A 13294-nucleotide genomic window follows, 5' to 3' on the forward strand; every position below is an offset into this window, starting at 1 on the left:
GCACGAATTTTCTATTTTTTCCTAGGGCATTTCAAAAGGGGAAATAAGGAGAAGAGAAGAGGAAGCTTGGAGAAGTGGGATCCAACCAAGGAACATTTATTTTTTTAATTTTTTTTTTACATGGAGAATTTTTAATTTTTTATATGCTTATATATACATATTTATATAAATATGTGTTAGAGAAAAATGTAGGTAGAATAAAATTCTCCATGTAAAAAAAAAGTACACAAGATATGGCTATAGCTACGGTTATAATCCGTAGCCATAGGCCTTTTGTTTGAATCGGCAATGAATTGCGGATTCCGCGATCCATTCCCAAATCCTACAGCGAGCTGCGGTGGAATCGCAGAATCTGCGATTCAAGGCCTATGGCCATGGATTATAACCGTAGCTATAGCCGTATACCAGCTATGCAGTTTGGTTTTTTTTTTTTTTTTAAATTCCGTAGAATTTTCGTTACTTTTGTGGGTCCCATCAAGAGGTCTGTGTTATATCCAAACCGTCCATCTATTTGGCAAGCTCATATTAAGGCTTGAGACGAAAAATAAGACAGATCTAACATCAAGTGGACTACAATGTAAAAGCCAGTGGGGAATTGAACGTCTACCATTGAAACCCTTTTAGGGGTTACATGAGTTTTGGATCATTGTGAAATTTGTTTTTCCTCTTCATCCAGGCCTTTGTGACCTTATGAATAGATTGGATGGAAAATAAATGTTATGGTGGGCCCTACAAAATTTTTAATGGTGAAAATCAATTTCCCCGCTGCTCTTTGTTAGGAGTGGATTGCAGATCGAGCAACTCTTAACATACTGAGTAAACTGTGTGGGTCTACTGTTATTTAGTTATTTTATCCACTCCGTCAATCCATGTTAACAGATAATTTTATGACTAGATCCCAAAACGAAGCAAATTGATATCTCAAGTGGACCACACTACAGAAATTTGATTGAACCTCTACCATTGAACATTTTTTGAGGCAAAGAAGTTTTGGATCAAGTGTGGTTTCTCTTCATTCATGTCTTTGTGATCTTATGAACAGGCCGGATGATAAATAAAAATTAATTTGGACCCAAGGAAGTTTTCAATCGTGAAATCATTATTCCACACTGCTTTCGTGTAATGGTCCACTTGAGCTTTGGATTCACTTTAGTTTTGGTATCAACCCTAATTATCAGTAAAAATGGATGGACGGTGTGGATAAACTACATACATTAACAGTGGGCCCAACTGAGTTTACTCAGTATGATAAAAGCGTACTGAGTAAATCAATTTCCCCGCTGCTCTTTGTGGTGTGGTCCAGTTGATCTTTGGATATGATTTTTTTTTTTTTTTTTGATAATGCTGCGAAATGATCTCGAAATATGTATGAACGTTGTGGATATAATAAATACATAGCTGTGGGGCCATGTAACGTTGATCTCTTTTAAGCCGTTCGTACAACTCTCAGTTGGAGGAGCGTCAGCGCTCGTCTCCGCAGTGAAAAGGAGGGGTAGTTTCGTCCTCAAAGTCGCTGTCCGCACGTGCTAGTCTAAGTTGGTAACTTAAGTTTGTATTCCTTCATAAAATCCGCTGGATAAAAGGTTTCGTTTACAGTGGTCATTTTCTCACATCCGACTATGATAATAGGAAATGATTCGGTGCTCTCATAGCTATATAACTTACACCTAGTTGCATCAACACACTTGGACAATTTAATTGATTAATCTGTGCTGTCCATTAACTCCAGTAGGTCCTTACTCATGCCTTAACGGTAGAATCACGAGAGTTTCAACTCAAGGTCATGGTTCGAGTACCCATTAAGGTGAAAATCCACTGTATCCACTGTAGTGTAAGTGCGTATCGAAAAAAGAAAAGAAAAAGAAAAGTCCAGCACACATTCAAAGGCTACTAACTACACAAGCATCATGCCAACCAGGCCATTGTAACCATCCAATCAATAGACCATAAAATAGACGGTGAAAATTGTCTGTATAAAAACTCATCCAATCAAAATTTTGATCAGGACAACTTATAGTTCCAAAGAATTACCTTTATCAGGGGATTCTTACCATCCCATCAATTCGTTCGGAATACAAATGGCGAGAGAAAAGAAGGGAAACTAATGGATGGTTTAGATCATCCGGATGGTGCGTTTTGCAATGAGCCAATGGAACTTATGGTCCGCATAAAGACAATCATTGGACTGTCCAGGTGACCCAAACTAAAACTAGCCTTAGTTAATTTCATATGGTTAGGATAGTGGGTCCCTCAATTTGATCAGTTTAATTCGAGTTACTATATGTCATGTGTACAATTTCTAAGTACCTGCATATCAACCATCATGCTCAGCCAGAGTATCAAGTAACTTCCAAAGCCATCTATTGAGGTGGATTTAATTCATTTCTACCAAGAATATATTCTCAGGTATTTATAATCACTTGCTCATGAAGCTTAACCATCCAAAGAACAATCAGTTCATGCATGAGAATCTTTCCACTAAATAGAAAAGCTTCTCACAATAAAAGGAAAAGAAGGAAAACAAACTATAATTTGTAGAAATGCTTCTTACAAGAAGAAAAAGAAAGGAACCCAAAAAAAAAAAAAAAAACACTAGTCATTAGAAAGCTTCTAACAGGGAAGGGAAGAATTCAAAACAACCCAACAAACAAAATACTAAAACAATGGCAAGTGCATTCCACTCTCCACCAACATCCTCTTCTATCTCTATATAAACTAAGGTAGAACAGACGACCTATGGTCGAAGAGAGAACAGAGAGAGTGAGAGAGAAGAAAATGAGAGCCTTTTACACTCTGGTGGTGGTGACGGTCCTTGTGGGAAGTGTGTGGAGTGCACCCACTCAGACAGTCTATGCAACCACCTGCAATATTGGGCAGATGTGGTGTGTGGCAAAGCCCCCTTCGACAGACGTTGAACTCCAAGGGGCAATCAACTATGCATGTATTGCTGCCGGGGCAGACTGCTCGCCCATCCATCAAGGTGGTCAGTGCTTCCAACCACAGACACTCTACAATCATGCCTCGTTTGCCATGAACAGGTACTACCAGTCGCGGGGCGGTCACACGTGGGATTGTAACTTCGGCGGAATTGGAATGTTTGCTTGCAGTGACCCAAGTCAGATCTCTCTCTCTCTCTCTCTCTCTCTCTCTCTCTCATGGTCTTGTTCTTGATGTACTTACATTTTTATTTTTATTTTTATTTTTAAATTTCAGGTCATGGGTCTTGCCACTTTGATCCTTTGACTATGGCGGTTAGCATTCATCAATAAACAAAGTCGCCAGTCGCCGCTTGCTTTATCTGTGTGTCTAGACGTCTCCCCGTAGTGAATCATTACAAATAATGAAGGGCTGCATATGCTTTCTCTTTCTATTCTTCTAGGTTTTGCAAGCATATTTCTATGCATTTGTCTTTGAGGTTCTTTTGTCAAACCGTACATGGTAGAGATGTTGCAAAAATTACTATGTAGAATCTACAGGAATTTTTTTCTACAAGTAGTCTACTTGTGAGTTGCAATCAATCACTGCTGTAGCTATATTTTTTGGCATTTGGATTTTCGATGATCCCCTAACTTGAACCTTTCCATAATTGCTAACCTTGCCTGTACTTGGATAATGTCGGCAATGCAAATAACAAGAACACAAAAATAATTTATAGAGGAATTGTATAGTTTTCATCCCAAGGATATTTTTACCCTTGGGCCCTAAATCTGTAGAAGTGGGACCCATGGTTTGGTGTTCCAGACTCTGGATTTGATGCACCCCAACATGATTGGACAACCCCGAGAAATCTCCTAGTTGGAAAATCCTAGCCATCCAATCTTTTTCTTTTTTTTTAGTGGACCATTGTAGTATTTAATTTGTTCTCTTAAGGATTTATCTATAGCCCCTTCATCCAAAGGGTTATCAGTTCCAATTTGGGGAGATTCTCAGCGCATGGTCTATCCCATGGAGGGCTCATCAGATAAACGACTCTGGATCACCAAAACCATGGGTCCCATTTGTATGGTCTCAAGGGCCTTGTATAGTACACATATCTTAGGGTTGAAGGAAGTCCTCCAATTTCAACAGACACACCAGAGCAGAGAGCTGGAACTATGGTTCACTTATTCATGATACCCAGATGCTACATTGTAGCATGACATGTTCTCATCTCGTGGACATTATTGAATGGCTGAAAATGTATAAGCTTATATTTTTTTGGAATTGGAAGAGATACCCAAGAATAATGAACTGCACAGTTACTAAGTGGTTGAAAAAGCAAAATGCATTTGAAGCATCAACTGACCTGTAAGGAAATCTTACAGTCAGTGCTGAAAAAGTTAATGTGGCATATCACTCTTGTTAGTGTTGTCACTCTTCGACTCATCTGTATCTTTACTATTCAATCTGCTCGTCACCATTTTTTTCCTTTTCATTCAAAAATGATAGGAATTTTTTAAGGCGGCCGGATCCTGACCTCCCTTGGTCCAAAGTATTGGGTTCATCACGAAAATGCCAGATGAATTGGCGGATCACACGAATGAAGAATATGATGAGGGAGAGTAAGCACACAACTGCGCATATGAGAAAGAGACCCCGGAAGCTCTTTAGATGGAACGTATTCGATTCAATCTCAGTGCTTTGTAAACTGCACCCGCTTCTGATCAGCCACTTATCATGGATTCTTTGGAGATCACCATTCTCTGATAGTTGTAAGATGGCTGTTGACATGTCAACAGCTAAGGGAGAGTCTCGTGGGAATGCCTAGTAAGAAACAAGCAAATATGTCAATGGATGGAGGAATTCAGTATCGGTGCACGAGATGAAGGTTGTTCATTGGGTGGGGTCCATCTTGTAGGTAGCATGGCCCAAAATCAGGTCCATTCAGTCATCAGGTGGGCTACATGTGTATCGAGAAAAATCAAACATTAGAAAAAAATGGCCGATGATTCACAATGGAATTCTTGTCTGGCACACCTGATGTCTGGAGTCACTGGACCGACCTGTTTCTTGGGTCATCACACATCCATGGAACCGTGCACCAGGTTAATGGCCTGGATCTCTCACACTCATGCCACATGGTGAGGTGGGGGAGTAGCACTCATGAGTGGTCTTAGCAGGGCTGTTTTTTAATATACTTACAAATCCCCACCCGCCTTTTGTAAACAACTGGCCTGCGATTCTGAACTTGCAGTTAGTCGAGAGGAAGAGTTCTATGTATGGGAGCTCATCGACCACAGCAGCAACACCCCCGTGTTTGGGCCCGCGTTGGAGGGCCGCAGCATACTCTTCTGGTGTGCCAAGAGAGACGAGCCTAGACTTGGGAATGCCTAGTTCCTCAATCAAATAGTTCTCGATGAAGGAGCCAACTTGAAATCCAATTGGCTCATTGCTTGCTTTCAAGCTGTCAATTCCTGTGATAGACGATGAGAGCTGTTGAACTGTGAGGATCGAGGTCAGGCTTGCAGTGTAGCTCGATTGAATTATCAAGACCACGAACAACCATAGGACCAGTATAGCGCGGGCCAGTGCGCTAACAATGTTCTCTTCTGCATAAGGAAAGAAACGCAAGTCAATCAAATCACAGAAGCTGCGATTAGGCTGCATTTGGATGTCCTGAAGCTGTTGCAAAGGCATGGGTGGCCTTTCTGCATGAATCAGTATCCAAAGTGCTTCAGGTCCAGAAAAGGCAGAGTAGGCAGAGAATGTTATTTCTCTGCCTATTATTTCAGGGCAGAAAAGGCAGAGAAATGAAATCCCACAAAATGCAGCTCTATTTTCTGCACCAGCAAAAACACACAAGGGAATGTTTAACCAATTGATCGGCTAAAATATTCATTCCACTTGTGATTTTAGTACATCCAAACAAACCCTATATACTGCTGTTGGGAGGAGAGATAATCGACATGCATTCACTTACTGTGGGCGAAAAACAAAGTTGAGAAGCTAAACCTGCAAGGTGAGAATGCAAAGGAAATCAGGCACATGAGAGTTTGGGACTAGAAGATTCAATTCCTACATGAAGGATGTTTCGTTTGACAAATACGCCACATTTAATGATGCTTGGTGCAATTGAATTGAAATTATTCTACTAATATCTAAGCAACTGAATGGCCTCACACCCTCAAAGGTTAACGGTTCAAGGAATTGTTATCACCATCATAAAAAAAGTGTTAAGTAACTGAATGTAACTTTAGTTCGAGCATTGCTTCCTCCTATGGAATACTTAGAAATATCATTGTTTATTATTATTATTATTATTATTATTATTATTATTTCCTCTTAGTTAGACTGAATGCTTTGTGCAGTCTAACTCGCATGCTCATCTGAATAGAGCCTACGAAAGGAATACAAATGTAGCCCTCCACAGAGCATGATAGGTTCACAATTTTATTTATTTATTTTGTTTTTTTTATTTTTTTTTGAGAGAGAACAAGAATCATAGGTTCACAAGTCGCAACTGTAGCAGCATTATAGTGAAGAGGTAATATAAGGTCTCGATGGATCAAAATATGGCTATTATCCTGATGCGTCTGCTTTGTATAAGTGGGGCCCATGTTTCAGAGAACCTATACTGTCAATATGATGCGATGGATGAAATCTGCCACAAAATCTTTCCAGATTGAATGTTTCTATCCATCGTATCTGTGACTGTTATTTTGGTCTGTTGTTGCATTTTCTCCCTAAACATTACTAAATGAGCCTCTAATCCGAGCATTGAATCATTTGATTTGGGAAAATTTTTGCTTGTTGCTATCTATTATGGCTTCCTTCAATGGTATGGACCTTAGAGTCATGGGCCTTACACCTGCAAAGTGTAAACTGGCGCATCAGGATACTATCCGCATTCCATTGTGTCAGAAATAGAAAGATGTCTAAATGTTCATTTTGGCACTCCACTCAGAATCGACAATGACAGGCAGCGAGCTACAAGGAGAACAGAAAGAAAATGAAAGGAAGAAAGGGAAGGGGCAAAGGAAGGAGAAGGGAAGAAGAAGGGGAGGAAGAAGATATCTAGGGTTAGGGAAACCCTAGCTCTGTTGCCATGTAGAAGGTGGGTAAGAATTGGGCTTCTAACACTTCAAACTGACAGGCTACTTGTCACAGAAGTCCCTTCTTCCTTTGCATTCGAGCATCGATGGATTCTTTGTGGAAGAGATTTTGGAAATGTTGTGTTAGGGAGCAAATGATTCCCTAACCTATTTTATTAAAAGAGTTTACAAAAGGGTATGGTGTCCTGAGGGCAAACCAAAATGAGCATAAATAAATCCATAAATATCTTTATCTCTAACATGATGCATCTGCACTCCTGTATAGTAAATTAGATGTATATACCAGATAGTATATCACTTGACTGAGTAGATGAAGCACAATCAAGCAGTTGATGCGTATAGACTATCCAAGACTATCTTGATTCTTCAAACTAGTTCATGTTAATTTGCTTATGAGAAAGAAAAACTGATCTAATGAGTAACTATCTTCTTCTAATGTGTCTGCAGGTGATTGAAGCAAAACCTGTTTTGCAACTCGTCTCTAATATTTTGGCATAAGCGATCATATACTTTATCTCGATCATGGAAATATACAATAATGCAATCACTGACAAACTAATTGGTCAGCATTATATGGGAACTAGCAGATGTGGTGATGCAGAAGATGAAGAAGATTGTCTTCTGCAGAAACTATGGAACTGTCTATTTCAACAGCTAGAGCCTTTGTCTGCTTGCACTATTGGATTGAATTTCAATAAATTTAGTCCAATGAAGAGGAAATTACCAAAGGGGCCTAGCCCCTCTCATCTTGTAATGAGAGATCAACCCCAACTAGCAATACTATTGATGCAGGTGCAGCTTGAAACACAAGCAACTGCAATTTAAGGGTTTGGTCATTTCCTCTATGACAAAGTAGATGAACTACAATTCAGTTCAGTTGAGCATCTAAATAGCTTCTAAATAAAGAAATACAGTCCCCTCAGTACAGATCTTGAAAATCTCGAAAAAATTGTTTTTAAAAGAGATGTGAAGATTCTGCTATGCAACATTCATATTATAACCTCTGGTGGGTTTACCTGGTAGCTTTCACCCCTTTGACACTGAATAAAATAAAATCTCAGTTTCTATTCTTGTATGGAATCTGCTCAAGGAAGAAGACATCTATCAAGATAGTTGGTAATTTTTCAACACTTACCATAAAGAAAAATCCACAAGGTTCTCAAGCAGTTTCCAAAAGCTAGATATTCAATGCTTAACAGATTGCAATCATCGACAGAAATATTGGGCATATATGAGAAGTTAGGCTAATTGGAACTCATTTAGCCTAGAAATCTGATGAAAAAATTTATCAGCAAAAACATCATTTAATACATAAAGGAATTTCATGTATACAGGGCCAAGCATGGTTATGTTATTTCCAAAGACCGATCTGCATAAACATTGATCAAATGGCACTTCTAAACTTCAACCAGATGCAAGAAATGTGTTGATATGTAGCGTAATTCTCTTTTAAATTCTTACCATAAAATGGTGATAATTTCCTTTCTAGGTGGACCGCGGAAATCTTCATTCACCCTGTGCTCAAGAATCCACACAACTATTCCTATGACAATGAAGAATGCCCCTGTCACGCACCACATCTGTAGTGTAAACGGCCGCAGGAAGGCCCACTCATTCGAGTTCAACTTCTTGACAGGGGCCACTATCACAAGCCCAGACTCAATATATGGCTGAGTAAAATCCGCGATCCTCGTTCGATTTGTAACAATGGCAATGTCACCTACAGCTGCATCAAAGGCCTATAAAGAGCAAAAGAATCATTAGAAGTAGAGAAACATACAGTGGTTCTTCTGAGTACTGTATAGGCCAGCAAACTGTACATGTTTTGGAGATTCGCGTGGTTCACAGTGGGACACATGGTGAAAGAAGGATACCCAAAAACCTCCCCTGTAAAATGATCCTATCTGTCCAATTGGACCCTTGTTAAATATGGTCCATTGGTTGTAGCTGTTTGTTTTTTGTTGGATGTCTAGGATCAGCTGATAAGTGAGATATTGGGGATTCATCAGATGAAAGGCTTTCATAACAAAAGGTGGGTCATGTGCTTGCCGGTTGAAGCAATAAATAAATAAATAAAAAGCAGTCTCACTCAAGCATCATAAAATGCAAATGTGTTCACCATGCACAGGACTACTCTCAAAAGGGATTCCAAGATTAAAAAATTTCAAGCATTATATTCATACTCACATTCGATGTGATCATATTCACAAGCCCAGTGTAGCTCGGGTTCTTCTGGCCATCTCCGTAAGGGATGAATCTATACCGAACAGCATATGGCAATAGGTTTACAGCAGCCATAAACACATCTATGCAGAACCCCTTCACCATGTCTCTACCCCTCACTTGAGAAACAAAGTCCCGGTAACTAACTCTATTGGGTATGCCAATTCTCAACTCGTTTCCATTGCTAGGGAACACCCACCCACGAGGTATCGCAACCATATCCCCCGGCCAAATGACATTCTTGAGTTGTTGGTTCGAACTCGAACGGTTAGGCGGCTTCGAGTAAAGTGTTTCGGGGGTTACAATCGATAATCCGGAATAGTTAGACCAGTAACCAATGTTCCGAATACCTGTCCCAACTACATTAATGATGTCATAGGCAGGATGAATGAGGAACCCATCAGCATCAAACCGAATAGGTCCAGTTATACCCATCTGATCGGTCTGCAATATAGTCTTCAGCAAGAGCTTCCCCCCATCAAAGATGTTCATTGCTTCCAGGTTCAAGGATGCACCCTCTGGATCATGTAGCCTTGGATCGTTGGAAAACGATATGGTCCCACCCTCATTGAAGAAAGTGTTGATCGCGTGAGCAATTGTCCATATGGTATCGTAAGCATACAAGCCATAAGCATTCAAACCCAAGGAGTCAGACTTCTTTTTACCAGTTAACTTACTCCACCTAGAAACAAAATCTCTTTTTCTTCCCGAATCTGCTGTATGTTGACGCAAAGTTAGAATTCCTTGCATTGATTCCATGGTTTCCCAAGCAAGTGGCCTAGAAGTATCTAAAACAGAAGAGAGCCAATCCGTAGCTATCCACACATACCCGTTCCCCATCAAGCCAAGATAGTGGGCCACAGAGAGAACCGCCAGGCCTGAATCCAGATTTGCATGCAGGACGATAATGCGGGATTCCATCATTAACACCTTAACTAGTATATTCATGATTTCATCGCTAGTCACTCCGGGGGGCAGCGCAGCCTTGTAAGAAATCTTACATCGTCTCTCAGCGAGTTTATCACCTAGTGCAGATACCCCATTTCTCCCATAATCATTGTCGATATAGACTGCAATCACATTTTTCCAACGATAAAAATCGAGCAATTCAGCTATCGCAGACATCTGAAACAGATCGCTCTGAGTCATCCGTACAAAAAATGGGTACTGAAGTGAAGATAGGGTGGGGTCCGTAGCTGCAAATGACAGTAGAGGAACTTGGAGTTCATTTGCAACATGTGAAATCACATGGGCAATTACAGAAGACTGTGGACCGACCATTGCTACAATATCAGTCTCCATGAACTGTAGAGCTGTTATAAGTCATAGAACTCAAAACATAATCAGTAAACTATTATCAGTTGTAGAATTCAAAACACAATCATTATCACCTAAAAAAGAAGATTATGTTCGAGTTTGTAAAACAAAATACTCATTCCAAAATATCCCAATCTTTGTTGATGGTGAGCGGGAATCCTGTGCACATTCAAATAGGATTTCCACATTTTTTTAGAATCCCATTTTAAATCTGCAGGAATTCCCACCCACCCACCCAGTCTGAATCAGCAAAGGAATTCCTGCCCACCACCAATACAGGACAGGAGATTTGCGAATACAATCTCCTGTAGTCTGGTGTGAAAACAAGAGTCAGGCTCAACAATTGGAATATGCTTTGAATGTAGGCATTGCCACCAACCACCAATGGGTGGTGGGAGATTTGGGAACACAATCTCCTGGAGTGCAGCTCTTAGACTGCAATCAAGATTACAAAACTCCACACAAATTAGACAAGCACATTTGTCAAAGAATTTGCAACTAGTTTTTTCAACAGAAGAAGCAAAGTGGGCAATTAGAACTTACAACAAACACAAAGAAGTTTTTAAAGCAAGTACCTTCGAACATGCCAAGAAAGCCGCTGCAGTTGGAGTCCTGCATGTTAATGACCAGCTTTGATCCGCCAAGAACGCTGGAATTGGAGTTAATGTCATCCACCGCCGCCTCAATGGCTATCTTCGCAACTCTCCCAATCGTAGAGTTGAATGTGAAAATAGCTCCAATGTTAACAAAAGGAGGCCTGGAAGAAACATGCCTACTGACCCCAATTGGAAACACTCCAGAACAGAAAGCCAAACACCCAAGAAACCAAACCAGTCTCATGGTGGGAATTCAATCACAAAACCCAGATCAAATCACAACCTCCCACCAAGCTTAAAAAAGAACTAAAATCATCAACACAAGAAAACTGGATTAAAACGCCAAGAACCCAAAATCCAATCTTATACTATAAGTCTAAGGGGTCATTTTGATGCCTGTAACTTGTGTAAAATGTAAGAAAGTTACAGTTGGTGTTTGGGGGAGAAACCTTATAGGTAACAAAATCTCAACCTGTAACTTTATATCATGTAAGGATGCAAGAAATGCCACAGGGGAAATTGGTGTTTTTCCACTCATGAGAATCAAGAAAAGAAAAGAAAAAAATCAGACCTTGCCGAAACAACTCAATGGGATGACTAGCACTACCCAATACCCACCAAAGCTGTATGTAGCAGAAGTGCAAAAATCAGGTGCTTTTGGCAAAAAGAAGTGGATAGAGAGTGTTCTCAAAGTAGAGTGATCGTGGGGGGTAAAAAAAAGAAGAAAGAAATGCATAGAATCAGGTGGAGTAAGGCTCGCGAACTCCTCTTTTAAAGAGGAGACTACTTGCGGGCAATACAGAATAAAAGGTGAAGGAGTACACATGGAAAGGAAGACAGAACAAAAGCAGCAGGAGTACACATGCAGGCAAGATAAACAAAGGTCTCCTTTACTCTACCTTGGGACTGTCCATTTCTAGATATTGCTGGTGTATGTTTTTTTTTGGGGGGGTAAGGGAAGATGGGTTTTTTTATTTTATTTTGGGAAGACGGTGGCGTATGTTTGACGAAAGACACCTGACAAGAACGGTTGAATTTGGAGTTTTTTCCCACCGTAAATCTTACCAACCGGTTTTTCCATTCAACCGAAACTACACTCACCCAAACCAAGTAAGTGCCTTTTTCTCGGACGATAATACTCCTGCTATACAAACTCATTTTGAGAAATCTTTCTTCCTCTTTATACGTGAATACCCTACCAACAAGAACTCATTTTATGAAATCTCTACTCTCATCTTCTCGTTTCTTTCCGTTTCTTCTTTCGGTCGAGTATACACTACCGCGAATTGTTACTTCATCTTCTTCATTTTCTTCTCTTGAGAAAGGATGAAAATGATGCCTCCCACAAAAAAGCAACGAATAGCAATTTCCCATAAACCTATGATACATGTGAATCCTAGTAAATAAGCAAATATTACTTTTTCACTTTGTTTGAAAATAAGAGAGTAATTCCACCTTGAAAATCAATACAAAAGTGTTGACTTAAATTTATGAACCCCACCGTAATGCATATGATATATCCACAACATACATTTAGGGCATGAGCCAAAAAATGAAGCAGATCTAATGCTCAGATGGCCCACATGAAAGGAAACAGTAGCCTTATTTTGTCCATCATTAAAAGTTGTTTCCTTCACTAGGCCCACATTGAGGTTTTTTTTTTTTTAATCATCTAACCCGTTCATTAGGTCACACTGACATGGATAAGGGGAAAACACAAATATCAGCATGATCCAAAACTTTTAAGGGGCCTAAGAAGTTTAATGGTAAGTGTTCAATTCCCATTATTTCCTTTGGAGTGGTCCCCTTGATTTTTGGGTTTGCCTCTACTTTTTGCTCATGCCCTAAATTCAGCTAACATAACAAATGAGCGGTGTGGATAAGTCACATATATCATGATGGGCCCTACATTGATTTTATAAAATTCTCGATTCAACTGTTAAAAATGTGATGCTCGGTCAATTTCATGTGATGCTCGTTCAATTTCATGTGTAGCTTGGTCAACTACATGTAATGCTTGTTTGATTTCATGTGTAGCTCGGTCAACTGCATGTAATGCTTGGTCATTTTCATGTGATTCTCGGTCAAGTTCGTGTAATGCTCGGTCAAGTTCATGTAATGAACGGT

At 39.9% G+C, this 13294-nt stretch overlaps 1 protein-coding gene across 2 annotated transcripts; it reads right to left on the reverse strand.

Annotated features, from left to right (window-relative positions):
* Positions 1–4249: 4249 nt before the first annotated feature.
* Positions 4250–12128, reverse strand: LOC131236995 (glutamate receptor 3.3). Of its 2 annotated transcripts, XM_058234597.1 has the most exons (7): positions 11739–12124; positions 11147–11461; positions 9219–10567; positions 8493–8770; positions 5900–5931; positions 5122–5528; positions 4250–4743 (listed from the first exon to the last, which is right to left on the reverse strand). In XM_058234597.1, the coding sequence occupies exons 2-7, from the start codon at positions 11409–11411 to the stop codon at positions 4378–4380; spliced, it is 2697 nt and encodes an 898-aa protein (XP_058090580.1). In that variant the 5' UTR covers positions 11412–11461; positions 11739–12124; the 3' UTR covers positions 4250–4377. The 2 variants fall into 2 exon arrangements, 1 of the variants encoding a protein (XP_058090580.1); XR_009166969.1 differs by having other exon boundaries at positions 4613–4743; positions 4957–5528; positions 11147–12128.
* Positions 12129–13294: the final 1166 nt, after the last annotated feature.

This window comes from Magnolia sinica, chromosome 2 (genome assembly GCF_029962835.1).
Source record: "Magnolia sinica isolate HGM2019 chromosome 2, MsV1, whole genome shotgun sequence".
In the NCBI taxonomy this organism is placed as follows: Eukaryota; Viridiplantae; Streptophyta; class Magnoliopsida; order Magnoliales; family Magnoliaceae; genus Magnolia; species Magnolia sinica.